Below are 20,500 nucleotides of genomic sequence, written 5' to 3'. Positions count from 1 at the left end.
TTTGTTGTTCTTTACCTCGGTGTCCGTGCCTCTGCAAGCCTCCATGGCACTGCTGTCAGGGAAGTGTTTGTCATCACTCTCAACTGTCTGCCAGTAAAATCCCTTTGGCACTGCAAACGCCTTCTCCACTGCCTGAAATGCACAAAGGACAGCTCTCACTTCCATGTTATCTTGGTCCCTTAAAATAAAGCAGGAAAACCAGGACCTTATGGCCACTGAGCACATGAGGATGCAGCTGGTGGATTAAACTCAGCCCAGTGTTGCTCATTTACATAATTCGCTTTCTTGCAACTATTCCAGTAGCTTTATTTAAGTGATATCCCAAGAATATGAATCTGCAACTGCCTCCCAAGAGCCTGAGCATTCCCAAGGGTCCAACCCAGTGACTCCCCAAGACACAGAGCACCCACGGACATCATCAGGAGCTGCATCCATCAGCTAAGACCTCAATTCTCCATGACTGTGCTGAGCACTCAGCAGAAAAGGGCTTTGTGAAAGCAATGCTCTAATTAACCAATCAATTGGAAGGGTAGGGAAGGGATTGCATGAACTTCTACATGCCTGTAGCCAAAATAGCACATTTCTCCTGTGCTCATGTCACCACAAGTGACACATATCTGTTAGGCTCATCGTGCCACATCCTCATGGATAGGCAAAAAAATGGCATTTAGGTCACAGCTCGACACAAGCACAGCATTTCCCAGGCTCAGCACCTTATTTTGTTTCTCATCCATTTTCTGGGCAGCCAAGCAAGCAACTTGTACAAGTGTAAGGATGTGTCACTCAGGAGAATGTGCTGTGACTGCACGCTCTGTAAGCAAGGCCACAGTCCAGGGACAGAGACAACCCTTGAAAGTCACATTTGTCAGCTTCTGCTTTGAACATTCCAGAAATGCAGATGCATTTAGGCAGAGTTCACAGTGGGTAGGAATCATTCCAGAGATGAAGAAAAAAAAAAGATAGTCACTTTCAAAACACAAGCTCAGGTGTAGCTCAAAGAGGTTTCAATACTTTTAAAGGCTCTACTTCGATTTACAGCAGGTGTTAATTTGTCCTCTGCTCATGTGGACTGACCTTTTCAAAAACAGAAAAAGAAATTAATTTTCAACATGGTCTCATCAGGACTTTTATGATGGAGAGAAAAGGGGCTAACCCTGCATGGAGAAGCATCCACTCTGCATTATGAGCTCCATATAATGCTGTTTAATTGTGTAATCACCTGAGAGATTTCGGGTGTGCTGCTTGGCAAATGATAGGCACTTCAGAGCATTCCACAAATGTTTCAAAGTAACAACCAGAAAATGAAATTCATTTGAATATTAAAACCCCTCTGACAACTGCCTTTCCACTTCAGTAACCTTTTGCGTTGTCTCCTTCCTCTGTTTCCTGTGCTTCATGAGATATTTGCCTGAAAGCAGAACCGGGGATTTCACTTTTCACCCTGTTTCAGTCAAATCAACAGCACCAAACCAAGGGCTTTGGCATCTCCCAGTGGATCTGTCCATACTGTCCTGCAATCCATCATTTCCCAGCCTCCACTACTGATATTACACGGGGTTGCTGTGGAAAATATCATCAGAGGAAAAGTGGATTTAAGGAAAGGGATCTTCCCCATTCCAGTGCATGATGCCAGCTCCTATCTGCAACAGTGACACAGTGCAATGAGCCCAGACAAGCCCTACAAAGTGGGAATGCAGCAAAATCCCAGTTTCCTATTTCTTCCAGCTGTTTCTTGAACAAACCTCACGTCTGTGAATGTTCAAGGAGGAGACAAAGGGACAAATGTGGTCAAATCAACACCAGCCTCTATTTCCATAGAAACCTTCAAGATAATCATCCAGCTCCACGACACAGGGTGGAAAATCCAAGGGGAGCACTCTGGTGTAAACTGTGGATCCATGGGGATTCCAGGATGCTGCTCCAAGGCCACCGCCCTGCTGCGGCCACACCTGGGAAGCAAGGCTTGTGGGAATTGTTCCTATCACCTGTCACATCTGTTTTCTACCAGCCAACCTGAATGGGAGTTCACAAACCAACAGAAAATGGAGTCTGAAAAGTCTTATTTCTCCTCATGAATTAGAAAATAGGCAGATGGCTGCAGGATGAGCCCCCTTTGTCCAGCCTGGCTAAAACATCCCAGTAGAGAGCTCCTGACACAGCCTTCCCATGCCATCAACACGAAAAAACAGGGAGAAAGTCACTTTCCCTGTGATGTAGGAGAGAATCGCATGGAGCCAGTTGCTCTAATACTGAGCTGAGCCCTTTGGGACACAAAAAGAGAGAGGGACCCTCTGCAGGAAGCTGCAGGAACCTTCTTCTACTGAAATAACTTGGACACTCTTTCTGTTTATGATACTTTAGTGCTACTTTTAATGTTCTACAAGAGGGTAGGTGTGAGAATTGTATCGGGGCTGGTTCCTCTCAATCCCCCAACATCACAGCAGCTGTAAATCCTTTCCCAAGCCAGGGGAAGCATCAGCTCTGAGTGCTGACCTGTCCCCTGGTGGGAGGAGAGGAGAGGAGACTCCCCAAACCCTGCAGAATGGTGAAGAGGCAGCCCAGCCTTTGAACCTCACCTGAAAACACCTCTCCAGTGAGGCTCAGAGCCCTGTACCAACCTCCCATCTCCAGGGAAAAGCCTTTTCCCAGGGTGGAAGGTTCCCTGCACTCAGCCAGCAGCAGCTGCACAGCCCCAGGGATGCTCTGACTTCTGCTGTGACAGGTTTCAAACCCCAGGCTCACGGAACCATAACCATCCCCATGTGTGTCTGCAGGGCTCCTTACAGCACTGACATCCTCTCCATCCACACTGCCATGATCAGGATGAGCAGGGAGGGAGGGCACATCCAGAAACTCCTGGGTTTAGTTATTCCTTTTTGCCAATTTATCTTTCTTTGGTTTGGGTGACAAATTCCAGCCTCTAACATCTTAAGACACTGGAAAGGACCATTTTGTGCCACAGCTAGGACTGTACACACACCAGTTTTTCCAAAAGCATTTAAAAGAAACCCCAAGCTCCTGCTTTGTTTCAGATAATACTACCCAGATGAAGGCAGGCAGTTCCAGGAAGGAAACTCACAGGAGAACAAAAACGTGCAGTAAAATCCTCAGCAGAAAGAAGAATAAGCACATTTCAGAGGAGACTGGAGCTGCAGCAAAGCCATAAATGTTTAACTGTCACACAGAAATATGACCAAGCCCGTGATCCCCTCTTCGTTCTTACAGTGTTTTCTGTTCCCATCTCTGACAGCAAAGGAAGATCTTTTGCTGTCAGCTGATCTGAGAGAGTCTTTTAAGTTGCAAGGAGTCTTCCAGGCTGTTGCCAGGCCCAGCAGGAAAACAGAAACTGCAAGAAGCATCCCCATGGAGTCCACAATCTCATCTCCTCACACACAAGGCAAAGATCTGCTCAGCCATTATCTCTGTGAGACAACACCAAAGCCCTCAGAGAAGGATGCTGCACTGCAGAGCCAGGTGGGAGCTCTGTGCTGAGGTAACCTCTCCCTGCCAGCCCTGCTGAGCACATCACGGGCAGCAGGGAAAAGCACTCTCTCTCTCTCTCTCACTCACTCAGCAAGGCTCATGTCTGATGTGATTCACCAAAATCCTGCCCCTGAATGAGGCAGCATCACTCTCAAACTCTCTCCTCCCCCTGCTGCCATGTGCAGGAGCACAGTTTTCCTGGTAGAATCCAGATTAACACTATGTTGAGTGTGTTCCCTGCACATCTTCCCTCCCCACTGTGCATGTTCTCTTCAGATGGCTACAGAACTTAGTACAGGAAAGTGGAGGCACCACAGGAAGAGCCCAGGCAGCAAAAAGTTCGGGATAGAGAGGACTCCTCAAAGAAGACATGCACTTCTGGTGACTGTATTTCAGGCAGTTTGAAATGGATCTCACTCCCCCTTGTTCCCCTTCTGGATTGGGAAAGGAGAGAGGATGAGATAGCAGCTCCCAGCCTTTGTGCCCATCAGCACTAATGGCAAGGCACAGTAGCTCAAGAGTTCTTTAAAGCTGCTCTTTTCAGGAAGAAGGAGTGATGGACACAATCTAAATGTGAGCTGTCAAATTTTAAGAAGAAAGAAAACCTGCAATGTTTTATTCCTCTTCAAGCTGTGCCTTTAACATTGTGCCAGCTCTAGTAGACATCAGTGTAGTCCTTCCTCCTTCTAAAGGTTAGGGGGTTTTTTATTTACGAATGCCAGTAGCTGCCTGAACTCCTGGCTCCATGCAAATAAATGCCAGACTCCAGCAGGACTCAGCCAGGGCCAGGATGTCACCTTCTGCCTCCTGAAGATACAGCCATGCAACTATTCTGGGTTGCAGCTATGCATTCTTTTCTATAAATGTAAATAGATGAAGTCCCAGGACAAACATTTCTCCCCCAGACAAGCCTTACCCATGTGGAATCAGCAGCCAGCCATGCTCTCACCCAAGCTGTTGGCACAACTTGAGCAGGCTGCTCAGCAGATTCAGGGTGCCAGCCAGGCAAGATCTGACCTTTCCACTAACTCAGATAAAGACAAGCCATAGGCAAGATTTGGAAGCAAAGGGCAGGATGAACCTGTTCTTTTGAAGCTCCTGCTTTACAGCTTCAACCTGGATGTCCCAGAGCTGAGTGCTGGACTCCACGGCTGCACTGCCAGTGCTGCAGGACTCACCCTGTCAGGTCTGCTTTGGGTGAGCCCACGTGCAGGAGCTGTCCCGGGTGTTTTATCCCTCCCTAATGGCCAGTTCAGCTGCACAACAATCAAATCCCTCGAGCTTTGAAGGAGGAAAGCACAGCCCTGGGCCGTGAACTAAATCTGGGAGCTCATAGCAATGTGGGGATCAGGTCTGGGAGCTGAATGAATTGTGCTGCTCTCCAGGGAGCTCTGGCAGCATCTCCATCCCAAAACATGGCCGAGCTTAGGTGCTGCTCACACAGAATGAAATGAGAAAGAACACAGAGGGCAGTAACCCCAAACCAAACCATAACTGCCAGCAGCACAGCCACTGAAGCCCAGCAAAGCCCAGCTCCTGCAGTTTGTGATGTGCGAAAGGCAATGCCCACACAGCCACGGGCCTGGAGAGTTGGGTGAAAGGCTGATGTGGTAATGAGCAGCAGTTCCCTGAGCACACCTCCCTCAGCACTGAAATTAAAAGAAGTTACAGGAAAAGGCAGTGGAAGACGCTGAAGGCAACTCAGCAGCGCCAAGGCCACGGTGCCTGTCAATGAAATAATGTCACAGCACTCAGAGTTTCAACTCAGAGAGCTCAGAGCGTTCTCACTGAGCTCATGCTGAAACTCAGACTCACAGACCTGAAAGATCCTCTGGAAGTGCCTCCCACTCTCTCTTCAGAGGCTGCACACAGAGCTTGGGAATCTCAGCTCTGAATCTGTGCCTCAAGTGCACAGAGCAACAAGTGCTGCATCTGGGGCTGCTTTTCCACAGGGATTTCAAATTTCAGCAGCAATGTCCAGCTCTTCATGTATCCAACATGGTTATTTCAGAATTCAAAATAAGGCAGGCAACTTTCAAAGCTTGTGTGTGTGAGAGCTTCTATGGCAACATAGTTAACATCAGCTCCAGCAGGGAAAGCCCAAAAAGCTGAAATTCCACATGAAAGAACTGCTCTACTTACTGCCAGCCCCCTGCCACACATCAAGCGTGCTGTTGGGTCCAACCCAGCTGTGCTGCTGGGCATTTTCAGCAGGCCTGGGTTACAATATCAGGGGGAAAATTCAGCTCCCTGGACCCAGTTCTGGGATTCTTATCTATGATTAACCAAACAAAAACCAAAAAACCCCAAACAAACCCCAAAAACAAACAAACCCACAAAACAACAAAAAAAAAAAAAAACCAACAACAACAACAAAAAAAACCGGAGCTTTGCTTAAGCAAAAACTAAGGGGGAAACTTTGTGTAGACCTGCCCTTAATCACTACTATTTAGAAAACCCACACAAACTTTGTGTCAGAGCAGAGAAGCTGCTAAAGGAGCAGCACGAGGGGAACTAATCACCAGGAGGAGCAACAAAATCAATTTTCTGCAACTTGAAGTAAAAAATCTCCTTCACCTTGACTTGGGGATGTCTGTGGACAGACAGAGGAGGGTTAGAGGTTCCCCTTCTACCTAAAAGCTCCCTGAAAACGCTGCTGTGCTCTGACTTCTCTGTCCTGGCAGGCACCTGCACAGGTTGGGAGCTCAAGGACATGCTCTGGAAGCTGACCATCAAGGGCTGCATCTTTTGGGCAAATGTCCCATTGTCTAGAAGAACTGAGAGGAAAAGAATTCCAGCCTGGACCAAACAGGCCGAGGAAAAGCAGCATCAACACCAGCTCTCTGTGTGTCATCTGTATCCCTAAGGTGAATGTTTGCATCCTGAGGCTTAGCAGCAGAAAGTACTTTTATTTTATGCTAAAATGAAGAAATCCTCTTTCTGCTGACAGGGGACCTTGCAGTTAACAGCTTCCACAGGGATGTTGTCACTCCCAACCCAAGCTGGGCTTTAATGACTGCACTGTGAGCTGCTGCTCCGATCAGGAGTGAATTGCTGCAGGTTAATAGGCTCGTTGCACAGCACTCCAAAAACCTGCACAGGCAAAGCAATCTGTTTGGGGTCCACAACAGGCAGAAAACCCAGCAGACAAACTGACTGAAAACAAGACATTGGCTCATGCTCTAGCAAACAAAAAGCATAAAGGTTATTACAATTACTGCTGGCAATTGCTCCCCAGATCACACACAGCAGCTTCCCTCTCCCTCCATTTCTACCCATTTGTTTCCACCATCCTGCCAGGATTTCTCTCTCAGACTCTGATCTACCTGGAGCAAAAGCAGGGATTCACTGCATGCTCCTCCAACACGTGGGTGCAGGTTTTTGGGCTGCTTAGTTTTGTACACACTGCCTCCAAACTAATACATATATGCAAAAAGCAAAGCATGGATCACTGGCCTTGGACCAAACCTTCAGACCAAAGAAGTTAAAAGAATATGATACTGAGTTTTCTATGCAGCACTTTTTGGTTGTATTTTAATGACACTTGGGAACATTCTCAGTTGGTGGCACTTTGCAAAGCTCCAGGGCAGACATCAGGGTGAGCTGCTGCCTGCTGAGAGCGTGGCTCATTGAGCCCTGCTTTGGAAATCAGCCGTGCTGCCTAACCAGCTGAGAAAATGTGGCTGTCCCACCCTGGAAGTGTCCAAGGCCAGGCTGGACAGGGCTTGGAGCAGCCTGGGATAGTGGAAGGTGTCCCTGCCTATGGCAGGGGGTGGAATCAGATGAGCTTTAAGGTCCCTCCCAACCCAAACCATGCTGTGATTCTGTAACTGTGAAAAACCCACAACACACAGTGATCTCAGCCACACTCAGGCCTGGGGGGGCACAGAGCACTTGAACTTGGAAAGAGAATGTGGTTTTTAAATTGACATCATGTTTTCCATAGCATCAAGGCAAATATCCACCCCCAGAAAGCGCCTGCTATCTCGCTGTTCAATTCCTAATGATTTATAATTCCCCTAATAAGGGATTTGCATAAAAGCCCTGGCTGTTTTAAATGATGCCTTATTTTATGCCTTAAAAGCATACAGCAGATTTATCTTTTACGAGTACATCAGACTCTTTATGGCTCTTGCTTCTGCTTGAAAGCCACAGTGACTGCAAATCAACAACACTAAGCCTCCTTTTCCTGCACACAAGTGGGATAAACCTTTAGGCAAATTGCTAAGTGCACTGCTAAACCCCTAAGCTTTCATGGCATTGATTCTCACAGAGTCATAGTAATCCCCAAATCTGGTTGAAATGGCAGAAAAGTTCTCATGCTACATCGTTTTCAAAATTAAAACTTCATTGTGAACAAGAATTGCAGGCTTTGCCATTCCCTGGAATTGTGTCTCAAGGGTTTTGTTCGTCTGAAAGTATTGGAAAAAGACCACCATTGTCCAAAGACTGGCGCTGTTGTGGGAAAGAAATAAACAAAACATTCCCTCAAAAGGTATAGAAATCAGGTCATATTAAGTGCTGCTTTGAAAACCCATTCTAAGTGTTTACACCAAGGCAGGAAAGGCTGGTAAAGGCCTAAAAGCAGCACTGGATGCCCTCAAGGAATAAATTCCTCCATTTAGTGTAAGGAATTCTTGTAACAGTTCATTCAGTGGAATATTTGTTATGGAGCACTTGCTAATCTGACAGAAGTGAAAGGTTAATTATTATTCTGCTGATAGACAGTAGTGAGTGCTCCTAGAGATGTTTCCAGGCAGGCAAGAGGTTGGAAGCACTTTATTTGGAGAGATGCTGTGTCCTTGTAGCTCACACACTTCCCTGGAAATGCACAGATATTAAAATCACAGAACTGAATCACACAATAGTCTAATATTAGAAGCATTTGTTTTCAAACTCTGTTTAAATCCTTTGCTAAAGCAAAGGAGAATATCTGTTAACAGTGGAAAAACAACTTTTACTGCGCCTGATCAAAAAATTACCAGAAGTCCAAGCACTTCTGTACAGTACCTGAGGGTCAGGATTAACAGCAGTGATGTTACTGAGCAGGACAGAGGGAATTTCAGGAAGAAGTGGGCACAGCTGGTTTTGGAAGTGACTGGCCAGTTCATCTCTCCACCAAATAACATCTGGAAGCCACGTAGAGGTCAGAAATGCAGAAATCCTCTGATAAAACCTGGATGTTCCCTGGAGATGTTCTGCAGTCTGCAAAGAGCCAGTGGTTAAGTAGCTTTGGTGATGGTTTCAGAACTCTGTGCCTTGCACCTGCAGCAGCTCCTCCTCTGTCCATGGCCATCCCAGACCCCATCCCATCCTCAGATTCTCCAAACCAACCCTTGGTGTGACACCCTGCACCTCCCAAACCCCCACACCCTTCACCCCATACTCACAAATCCTGCTCCAAAGCAGATCCCACCACACTCAGAGGGGAAGAAAAGCCCATAAACAGGACCACAAACCAGTCCAATACAATGAAAAATCAACTTCCAAAGGGTTTCTTGGAGATATAAACAAAAACAGTTAGTGCCCCATCCCTGGAAGTGTTCAATGCCAGGGTGCAGAGAGCACTGAGCAATCTGGTCTAGTGGAAGCTGCGCCTGCCCATGGCAGAGGGTTGAAATTAGATGGCCTTTAAGGTCCCTTCCAACCCAAACCATTCTGTGATTTTTTTTAAAGATTGAAGCTAATATTAATACTGATACATGAATATTGAATACTGCACTACTAAACTACAGTTTTCCATCATTTAACCTCCCCTCTAAGCCTCATTGTTCTTTAGGCTGATTCTTAATTAGCAGGACTTTCAGAGAACAAAATCAGTGACCTCGAGGAGACCTAATTAAAAATTAACAGACTCAACAACTGTGCAGAACATCTCTCCACCAGTTACTGGAGGGAAGTGGAGGTCCTGCTCTGCCCTGGTGTGGCCTCACCTCGGCTCTGGGGCAGTTGTGGGTGCCACAGTATCAGAAGGATCTAAAGCTGTTGGAGAGTGTCCAGAGGAGGGCCATGGGCATGGGGAAGGGTCTGAGGAGCAGCTGAGGGCACTTGGATTGTTCAGCTGGAGAAGGAGACTGAGGCAGAGCTCAGCAGGGGCTGCAGCTCCGACCTCTGGGACAGGGAAGGGCTGGAGCTGGGCCAGGGCAGGGTCAGGCTGCAGATCAGGGAAAGGTTCTTCCCCAGAGGGTGCTGGCCACTGCCCGGGCTCCCCAGGGAATGGGCACAGCCCCGAGGCTGCCAGAGCTCCAGGAGTGTTTGGACAATGCTCAGGCACAGGGTGGGTTTGTTGGGGTGTCTGTGCTGGGCCAGCGGTGAGACTGGATGATCCCTGTGGGTCCCTTCCCACTCAGGATATTCCATCATTCTGTGATTTTTGCACCTAAAAAAGTGAAGCTCAAGGAGGAAAACCCCAAATCAAAGGACAGAGATTGGGAGCTCCTCTGAGCCAGCAGAGAATGAAGTGATGGAGGTGCACAGAGAGGAGCCCCAGTGCTCCACACAGGCCCAGTGGGATGACTGGGAATGCCTGGGAGATTCGTGGAGAGCAGAGGCTGTATAAATGTAATTCCCATCAGACATGCCTGGAACTGCAGCCCGTCTATCAGCACACAGGGATTACAGGGGGTGAGTGTTTTGGCATTTGTTCTGACAACAAGAAACCAAAACCAGGCAGGGATGTTGAAATCTGCCTCACTTCTAGCAGCTGTTTGGAGGAGGAAATAAATAAAACCACCCTAAACTACCCCCCAAAAAACTGACAAAAATGAGAGGAAACATAGAAGAACCACTGGATATAGGAACAGATTCCATCCCAGTTGAATAAGCCAAAAGACTCCTTGATGTGCTAAGAACAGGAGCTTTTGTCTGGAGAAGCCACAATTATTATTCTAGTTATAACTATTACACCTTGGGACAGAGAACTAGAATGTGATAAATAATAAAAGATACACAGATAACAGTGAAGTGGCCAGTAAATAAGGAATTGATGGCTCAGAGCCCCTTTTTGGGGCTGAAAATGGACTCTGGGCTCTTCACATTAATATTAAAATATCATTAGTCATCCTGGTTAACATTTACACATACTTGGTCTTTTTGCATAGTCCAAAAAAAGTAACTTAAGGTCTCCCTAAATTCTTATAGCAAACAGATGGAACAAAAGCACCTGGAAACCCAATCATATCTTAAAGGTAAGCCCTGAAAAGTGTCTCTTTGTGCCCACAGGAGACAATTGGAACCAGAATGAGTAAGTGCCCCAACGGGACTTTGTTTTTCAATTTAGCCACTGAAAACTTGCACATTGACAGGACAGTGAGAGACTGAGGGCTGCAGTGTGAAGAATAAGTCCACATTTCTCTCCACAGTAGCTCAAGCTGCCCAAGGGCAGGAACAGGGAGAGACTTGCTGTTATTTTCCTTGTCTCTGCTGAGGCTGACATCCGAACTTTTGTTGCTCCTCCCAGCTCTGATCTCTGCTGGGGAAAGCAGCAGTTCTACAAACGCCTCAGGAAAGAAAGATTGACACAAGTCAGTGCCACCACAGAGAGCCTCTAATGAGGGAGAGGAAACCCAAGTCCTGCTTGGAGGAACTGCCCCAACCCCTGAAATGTCACTGCTGCGCAAGGGAGCTGAGCTCAGAAGTTTTTCATGATGAGGGTGGGGAGGCCCTGGCGCAGGCTGCCCAGAGAAGCTGTGGCTGCCCCTGGATCCCTGGAACTGTCCAAGGCCAGGCTGGATGGGGCTTGGAGCAGCCTGGGACAGTGGAAGTTGTCCCAATTTCTTGCAGGGATTTTGGACTGAATGGCCTTGAATGGCCTCTTTCAATCCAAACCATTCTGTGATTCCATGAGAAGGACTGGAAAATCTGCACAGTTTGTTCCGCCAGGTTGGGATTTAACCCTTCCCAGCTCCAACCAAACACTCAGGGCAGCCTGAGCCCACAGCTCCAAAAGTTCATTTAATTCTGTAACCCTGGGGACATTTTTTGAGCACAATCAGTGCTCAATAATTTTGGTGCTTTGGCCAAGCCCTCAGCTGGAAACAGCAGAGAGCAGGTCAGGCTCTGTCCCTCCATTCCCTTTGCTCCAAAGAGGAAACACCCTGGATTCAGTTGCCCTGGGCAGGAACCAACATCAAGTCCTTGTCCAGTCCAGCAGAGCCTGATCTCTTCAGCCTCTGCCCAGGGCTGCTCAATCACTAATGGAGAAGTTGCTCTGGTTTTGGGCTGGGGTTTTTTGGTAGTGTTTTAATCATGACATTTGGTGCCAGCATCCATCATTTATTTTCAGGAGCACTGGAGCCACAGCTGTCAAACGCCAGGTTTTGTGATACAACATGGGAAATTCCATCTTTGCTGCTCCCAGGCAGCAGCTGCAAGTGAAGAACATTTGCTGCAGCTGAGGAGGGGATGCTGAAGTGTGTTTTTAAAACATGTTCACACATCCTGTTCCATTTAGGCTCCCCATGGTGTGGCCAGCAGGTATAATGCAGACACCTGGGGATGAGGCAGGCAAAAATAGAGTAGAAAATCCACTGCCAGCTCACTGAAGCCACAAAAGTTGCTTTGAGCCACCTGAGAGGACCTCAGCAGCCTCAGCAGAGCACAGGGCGGCACCTCAAAGGTTCCTCAGCCACAGGACAGTTATTCAAGCAAGTGGCTCTCAGAAGATCTGAGCGATTGTTATTCCCCACATCCACCTGGCCACACCTCCCAGAAAGAGTCACCCACAGTGAAATAGGGTAAAATAGGTATTTAGAGCAGGCAAGAGGGGCAATGCTACCTAAAAAACTGTACCCAAAAAATAAATAGGTACCAGATGCTCTGACCCGTATCAAATCAGCTCTGTGAAAGACAGAACCAACAGAGCAGAGCCCAGATCTGCAATTTCACAGCTCTGCTGTGTTCAGGACAGGAGTTTATATCATGTCTTACATCACATGTGCCACCTACATGTGCTAAATTTCCAGCCTGTGTGCGGGACCTTCCAGTTTTATTGCACAGCTCAGGCTCTGGGGCCCACCAAATTTGAGGGGACAGGCTCAGGTCCTGTTTCCAGGCCTCAGCTCTGGGCAGCCAAATAAAAATAACTCCTCCTCCTCCTGTGCCACACTCTCCACATGGTTAAAATAAAGGAGGAAAAACCTAACAGGTACCAAAAGACATGTCTCCTCCAAAAACAGCTAAATTTCTGTAGTGTGAGGTTACAGCTAATGAGCAATTGAGAAAAACTGATGCCACAGAGAGCTGCTTTCTGGTCTGCACATAATCTAACTGCAGCATAATTGAGGACAGCTCGGGTTGGCAATTAGCTGTAAGCAACCCTTCAGTTCCACAGTACTGGGCTGCTCCCCCATCCCAGCCTGGGCAGCTCTTGCACTGCTCTGTCCTGCCCTGCTGCAATTGCAGCCTGAGCTGGCACAGCCAGGCCTGGTGCTCGGCACACAGCAGTGCTGCCTGCCCTGTTTGCACAGCTACCAGGTGGAAATGCTGCTACTCACTCCTGACTCCAGCAGCTCGGGGCAGCTCTGGGCTGAAGGCTCCTCTGGTGCCACCAGGCAGGCGTGGAGGGCCAAGCCTTCCTCTCTCCAGGCCTGCTGCAGCCCCACCACCTCGAATGGAGCTCTGGGGCCATCCTTCCTCTTCACAGGAGGCACCTGGAAATCCATCAGAACACAATTCCGTTTTTCAATGGACTGAAAAAAAAAAAACCTTTTTCTTGCTCTGTTGCTTTTGAGTAGAGCCCCACAACAACCCAGGGAGCACTCTGCTTTGATTAGTAGATTAGCTGTGGTTTAGCCAGTAGGAAAATCAATAAAGACCAAATTAAATAGGAATAACACATTGCTTTTGATAAGCCTTTGGATTTATTTTCTCAATGAGGACTTGCAAGCTCTGACTTCCACCAGTTTCACTATGTGGAAGCAGGAATTCCCATTATTTCCCTGGTCCAGCAAGGGGTGAGCACAGAGCCCCTGCCAAGGCTGCCCAGAATGTTCCTGTCACAGCAGCACCACGTGTGCCTTTATCAGTGACAATGAGATCAACCCAACCTCAGCTCACCGATCAATGCAAAGGGATGATGTCATTCCAAGGGGCTGCTGCAGGCTTCCCTAAGGAGCCCTCCACTCCATCAATCCCCATCCAGGGAATCCCCTTTTAGTTGGGCTGAGGTGATTTCTTTTTCATGATTTTTTTTTTGTGCACACGTGTGTGTAGGAGGGAAACATTCTCTTTTCCAGTTTATAGATCTGATTTAAACCAAACAGGGCAAAAAGTGACTTCTGCAACCCCAAGACATAAATTATTATCCTGAGTATCAGTTTAGATCCAGGGAGAAGGTTCCAGTAGGACAGACTATGCCTTGGCTCTTTAAGGGTTGCTCAAAGTCAGATGAAACATAATCCACTTTAACATGCAGAACGCAGGAAAATCTTGATTAAAAGTAAGAAAAGAGAGGAAAGACACTTGAAACAGCCTGGGAAAGCACTGGGTTGCTGCAAAATGTTCAGGGCAGCTGGTGAAAAGGGGCAGAAAACTCTGGGAAAGCCAGACACAGAGAATCAGTAAAGCCAGGAGAAAGGAAAAGCAAAGGTCCCTGATCCAGAACATGCTCTGGATGGAGAGAAAGGCAAGTCTGAGCTGCAGGACTGTAATTCCCTCCCAGGGCTCTGGTGGATACAGAAACTCCAAGTCTTGTTTTCCTGGTTTATACCCTCACCAGTCTCTAGGTGCATCATCAGCTCTATTTACTGCATCTATAGCCCCAAACCATTTACAGGGAGATAAAGGCCTTTAGAAAACATGCTTTTAGCACAGGGCCAGGCTGGATTTTGAAACTGCTGCACAGCTCAGCTGGATCACTCAAACACCAGCACCAAGTCCTCCACTGCCTTGAACACTGGATTCCCATGGGGAATTCTGCACCATCCACTGCTCCCAACTGACAGCATGCAGCACATCTCCAATGGAATCAGTGAGGATATGCTGATTTACACAAGCCAGTCAATGGAATTGCATGGATCACCAGATGAGGATTTGGTCCAAAAATGCCTCAGCATTTCCAGTTCTTTCAGTGAAAGAAATGCAAACCTCTTCATTGCTATCCAACAGCCATTTCAGAGCCTGTGTAGACTAAATTGGTGGATTTTACCCCAGTTTTTCTTGGGCACAAATTCCATCTGAACATCTGACCCTATACCCAGCAGAGTGACACAGCCCTGGAACCTGATGTACCTTTTCAGGCTCAGAGAGAACTGCTACAAGTCAGAGCTCAGGGGGCTTTTTTAATGGGAATAACACAAGGGAAGAGAGCTCACACTGCAGCTGGTCACAAGCTAACGAGTCTGAATGGAAAATTCAGGATCCAGGGCTGTTCCAGTGGCAATTTTCATTAGCACTGAACTAACACTAAAGAATGTTAGCGATGTTTTAATGCAAGCAGGAACATCATTAACAATTAATTGTGTTTAAGTGGAGTTTAAGTGATTTAAAAGCCTGACTGCTCAGGGTGAAATCTACCTTGACTGTGTGGATCAGTCTTGGTATCCCAGAGTCTTTCCCAGGGAAAAGAATAAGGCCACTGAGCAGGGTGGGAAAGAAAAATATACACTGGGGAAGAAAAATACACTGTTTTCCCTAGGGAATGAAGGGTAATATGGATGGGAAGGAGGGAGGATGGGGTGGTTTCTTTAGAGGAGAAAACCATGTGAACCAAAGGACAATTAAGGCAGCCCTTTGCTTGTTCACAGCACCCTTGACTATCAGGAAGGGTCTCTTCTTATCCAGAACAAGTGGTGAAAACCAGGAACGTGTGTCCATTGCCCAGGACAAAACCTAACACCCAGCAGTCACTTTCAACAACTGGCTCAAAACCTGGCTGAAGAATTTTTCACTTTTTCATAAACCAGAGACACAAGCCAGCTCCACTGACTCTGGTGAGAATTTATTAACGGACTCTGAGGTGAATTAGAACGTCATTTCCACTTTGCTCAGCCACTGTTTTGTAGCTGTAGGGGGGGGTTAAAAAGAGATTTTTCAAGAGTGATTATGTATTCACCAGAGGTCCAAACACAGCCCTCATCACCCAGAGCCTTTTGTGCCACGTCACTGCACTCACCAGGGACAGCAGCCACGTCACCAGGGCCTGGTAGATGTTGGCTGCTCCCAGCACCTTGTCAGGCACCTGTCCCTCACAGTGATCCGTGGCCACTTGGCCACAACTTGCCAGCCAAATGGTCATCAGCAGCACCTCCTCTTTCACTCTGTGGGATCCAGGCAATGTGTCAATAGCTGGCAAAAAAGAGGCTTCCTGTCAAAAAAAAAAAAAGATAGTACGACAAGGAAAGTCACTTGGATTCCTGGAAGTGTATTCATCATCAGGAATTAATTACATTCATTGCCATCACAGGAGGGGCATTTAACACCCAGAGAGCATTTATCAAAGAGGGAGAATGAGCCATAAAAGCCAGGTTGTTCCATCAGTGACACCTGCCTGAGCACTGCAGGTTTTCTTGGACAGCTGTCACCTGGGTCCTCATTTGGCCACACATTGCCTGCTGAATGGAAGGTTACACAGTCACAGCTGGAAAAGTGTGATTGAATTTATTCTGTATTCAAGACTCAGTGTTTGGGGGGGTTTTTTAATCACTGAAAAGCCTTCAAACAAGCCTGATAGTGTGAAAACTCATTATTTTCTGCTTCACCTAACATCCCTCATTTCAGAGCTGATGTCACAGTTAAGGGAACTAACCTCCTTTCTTTACTTCAGCATTGATAGCTGTTTATTTAGGATGCAAATTCCCTCTCCTTTAAGAGAACAGTTCAAGACACAATCTCAAGCTTGAACTGTGGTACTTGCAGCTTTTTGTCCTTCCACAGCTGCAGCAGCTGCAGCTGTAATTATTGGCTGGCTTGTTCTTCCTATCCATATTCCACTTGCTGCCCCTGACATTTCTTTGGTAAATTAACCAACAAGTCCCTAAAATCCCCAAGATTCCCCAGTACTGCTCCTCAATAGTTACAATCACAGAATCATGGAAGGGGGTTTAGCTTGGAAGGGGCCTTAAAACTCATCTTCTTCCAGCCCCTCCCACAGGCAGGGACAATTTCCACTGGAACAGGCTGCTCCAAGCCACATCCAACCTGGCCTCATGTTTTCAGTTGCTCCATGTAGCTCATAATGAGGATTTCTGCCCACACCTCTACACTGAATGAACCTTAATTTGATTTACCTGAATTTACTCTGAAAGCAAAGTAAGCTAAATCCAATTACAGCCACTTTAATTCTGAATTAAAATGTCCAAAAAGGTATTTGTGTTTCATGACTAATCCACTTGACAAGTTAATATAGCTTGACTTTTATGCTGGTCCTCAAAACAGACAACTTCTTAAAAAGGTTTAATAAGGAATAAAATGAAAGCATCTCTACTGTGTCACCAAGTGTTTTGGTACCAAATAAAACTGCAATTAGTAATAAAAGCAAAACAGTCACACAAACGAGTGCGATGATGGAGAGTTGTATTAATTAATGGTACCGTAGTCCTGGGGTGCCAACAGAACTCCTCAGGGCTTTGACCCCTCCACTGAAATCTTCTGTGGAAGAGGCCTTGGAAGAAACTCTGGGAGCATGAGGGAAAAGTGACCTCCTGTGTGTAAGAAAGGATTTTCCTTCCTCCCTCAACAAGGGTGTGAGGTCAATGAGAGTAAGTAATTTAAGAGCTAATGACATAAACAGTATCTCTAATTAATGTTTCAGTAGGAAATCTCCAGCTATTCCAAACTTCCTCAGCCCAACAGCAGGGGAAGGCTCAGTGGGTTTTCTGACCAAAATCAGGTAAGTTTATTCATTCAGGTTCTTTCTGACTGAAGTTATGGTGAAAGTTGGACCTTCCCCCTCCTCCCTCTGCCAGCCTCCCCAGCACAACAAGAATCTAAGGGTAGAACTTGGGTAACTTCTGAAATGTTAGGACTAATCAACAAAAAAAATGAGCTAATCCAGATTAATTCTGGGCAAGAATAGCTGAAGAAAGATACAACTGGTGCCTTTTGGATATGGCTTCCCACAGCACTGCCCAGTTTAACCCCAGTCTGCACAGGAGAGTTCAATTTGCCCACGTTACACTGGCTTTTATTTGTGACAGTATTAGGTTATAAAAAGCCTAAAATTACTCAAATACTGGGCTATTTTTGGTTGCTCTGACTGGAATTGTGCTGTCACTCAGAGATAGGCTTGCAGCTGATTGCAGTCAAGTGCCAACAATTACCAAAGAGTAAATACGATAAAATTTCCTCTTCCCAAATCCTTGCTATTTTATTTTGCAATTATAGATTATGTCATTACAAATTCCAGCCCTTCAGCTCAGTTTCCCAACCACCCTCCATGCCCAGCTCTGGCCTTTTTTTCCTCCACTCTCACATAACAGTGCAAGGAGGAGCAGCAACCCCAGCGAGCAGCCAAGGAGTGACCTCTGCCCAAATCCACACCACAGGGAAATGAGGAAAAAAGTAATTGCAAGAAAACTTCAGGACAGCCACACAATGCAGTAACAGTGGTGCTGAACTTCCAGAGGCACAATGGCCTTAGGCTGAGGGAGGGCAGGGATAGATGGGATATTGGGAAGGAATTGTTCCTTGGGAGGGTGGGGAGGCCCTGGATCCCTGGGAGTGTCGAAGGCCAGGTTGGACATTGGGGCTTGGAGCAGCCTGGGATGGTGTCCCCGCCCATGGCAGGGGTGGGATAGGATGAGCTTTAAGGTCTCTTCCAACCTAAACCATCCTGTGATTCCATGATAATCCCAAAGGAAATTACTATTCATTAAAAACTCCTTTTAAAATGTGGCAATTTACCTCCATATTAATGCTACTTTAAACCAGAGCTGTTTATGATGACAGCAAGCCAAGGCCTGGTGGGCACAAGATTGCCAGCAGGGATTAACATAATTTAATTTCTAATAAAATAGCTCAGAGTGGTTAAATGATTCTTCTGTTGATGTTTTTTAAAAGAGTGGTTAGCATTGCTCTTCCTACACATCCATGTTAGATTGGACAAAGAGTTTCAAAGATTGGGAAACATTAATGTCAAAGCTGTGAGAGGCTGGAATGACCAAGGAGAAGTTTAGGAGCCAGGCAACAACTTCACAAAGATTTCCCAGCAGAATCAACTCATCCAGTCTGATGAGCTGCGCCAGTGGCAGGATAGGCCAAAGAAAAACCAATTTTTTACTTTGATAGATACATTCTCTCCTTTTCAGGTAAATAAAATTTCAATATTTCCCTCCTAGCACCTTTTCCAACACTGACATGGAAGCAAGGCAGCATGTTCCATCCATAATACCCTCCCTACTCCACTGGACAGACTCTGCAGCAGCAAAAGCTCCATCCAAACATCCCCTGCATGGAAAAGGAAGAGAAGTTAAACTCCCAGAATCTCCTCCCTCACCACAGAGGGGTGAGTGAGGGGGAAGGGGAGGAATAGGAAGACTGTCACTCTCATTGGCTGGAGGTTTAATCAAAATAATTGTTTTCAGCCCTGTCTAAATTTATCCTCCTATGTCATCTGCACCCTAGCTTGGATCCCAGATTTAAGAGGCAATCCCTGATGAATGGCAAATTACTGACTGCAGAACTCTTTTGCCAAACGATGCATCTGCTGTGGGTTTGTAAATGTGAGCTGATTTCTAAGTGCTAGAGCAGCTCGAGCTAATTTCTCTAATGAACCTTCCCCTCTCATTCCACAGCTGCTCTGGTATTCCATGTTCCTGCTCTGCCCTGGACAGAGCTCGCGGTACAAGGCATAACCATGATGACTGTGTGGTTATATCCCCATTTTCCACACGGTCACACGGGGAATGTAGAATTTTTAGGACACATTTAACAATTCTGGCCATCTAAGGCAAAGCGGATTATCACTATTCCATGGCTTCTAAAAATTCTTGCATTAGATGAAGACATATTGGAAATGTCAAGTGTTTGTTCATTTTCATTCTGTGGGGAAGGAAAAATTATGACAATGCCATCTGTTAGATGATTTGAAACTCCACATTAAAGCGTGGAATAAACCCTGAAACCATTCAAAAAACTGCTTTATCACTGCAAAGTGGGAGCAACGGGTGAGAATGAGGAGAGGAGGATCTGCAGTTCCTGCATGCAACTGGCAGAACACTCTGGAATTAGGAAGTTGTCTTTTCCTGACAAAAAGGAGAGTACAATTGATGTTTAATGGTCTGAATGGTCTTTCTGTAAATGCATTTCTGTACCAGAGTCACTCTGTGGCACCCCTGCCTTTCTGAGCATCATGCTGAGGTTATGGATCTGAAAAACATGATGGGGGCAAGATGGTATTGAAATTTCTGCTGTGGATGAGCCTCAGATTGCTCAAATGGAGGAATTATGATGCTCCAAAGCAGATAACTCTGCCAAGGGAGATCGCAGGGATTCAGGGAGTTGTGTAATGGAGCATTATTTGCTCTGATCTCCATAGTTTTCAATTCACTTAGGGCACTCCAGATCATGAGAGTTTAAGTAAAAAATATAATAATAAAGAAAATGTCTTTGCTGAAAGTTTTCTTGCTCTGGACAATTATTCTTAGTCTTGGCTGTGAAGAATTAAACCCCTTAACTGCACTAAGGGAATTCTCAGCTGCTTCACTGGAGTTAATGGCTCATCTATCAAAGTGTAGATAAACCCTCTTCCATGGGAGGCAAGGATCTGGTCCATAATGGAATTCGCTAGCAGAGAGATGCTGTGGATCACACAGGATCTAAATATTTTTGGTCCAAATTCAACAAGTTAAAAAAACCCATTCAAACAGCTGGTAACAAACAGCTTTTTACACACCATTTCTTCTTTATTTTTTAGAAGTGGGAAAATTTTCTGACAAAAGCTCAACTCAGGTAAACACTGACCTGAGAAGTGCATTAAAATTTAAACCAAAGTAACACTGAGTCTTATTCGAGTTTGTTTGCTTTCCGAGACATAATCATTAAAAATGAGAAGTGCCTTTTCCATGATTGGTGTTTACAC

The 20,500-nt window shown here is 46.3% G+C and overlaps 1 protein-coding gene across 1 annotated transcript in view; it reads right to left on the bottom strand.

Annotated features, from left to right (window-relative positions):
- Positions 1-20,500, bottom strand: part of DNAAF8 (dynein axonemal assembly factor 8) — an 88,135-nt gene that overhangs the window by 46,706 nt on the left and 20,929 nt on the right. Inside the window, exons 10-13 of the mRNA XM_066198407.1 lie at positions 15,596-15,787; positions 12,978-13,133; positions 8,494-8,688; positions 16-132 (exon numbers count right to left, since the gene is read on the bottom strand). Of these exons, the coding sequence (XP_066054504.1) occupies positions 16-132; positions 8,494-8,688; positions 12,978-13,133; positions 15,596-15,787 (660 nt within the window). The remainder of the gene's footprint in view (positions 1-15; positions 133-8,493; positions 8,689-12,977; positions 13,134-15,595; positions 15,788-20,500) is intronic.

Source organism: Chamaea fasciata, unplaced genomic scaffold (genome assembly GCF_029207755.1).
Source record: "Chamaea fasciata isolate MVZ Bird 193981 ecotype frontalis unplaced genomic scaffold, bChaFas1.0.hap1 SCAF_16, whole genome shotgun sequence".
Classification (NCBI taxonomy): domain Eukaryota; kingdom Metazoa; phylum Chordata; class Aves; order Passeriformes; family Sylviidae; genus Chamaea; species Chamaea fasciata.
Note: the sequence above shows the minus strand (reverse complement) of the source record. Positions and strands in the feature narration are given on the sequence as shown.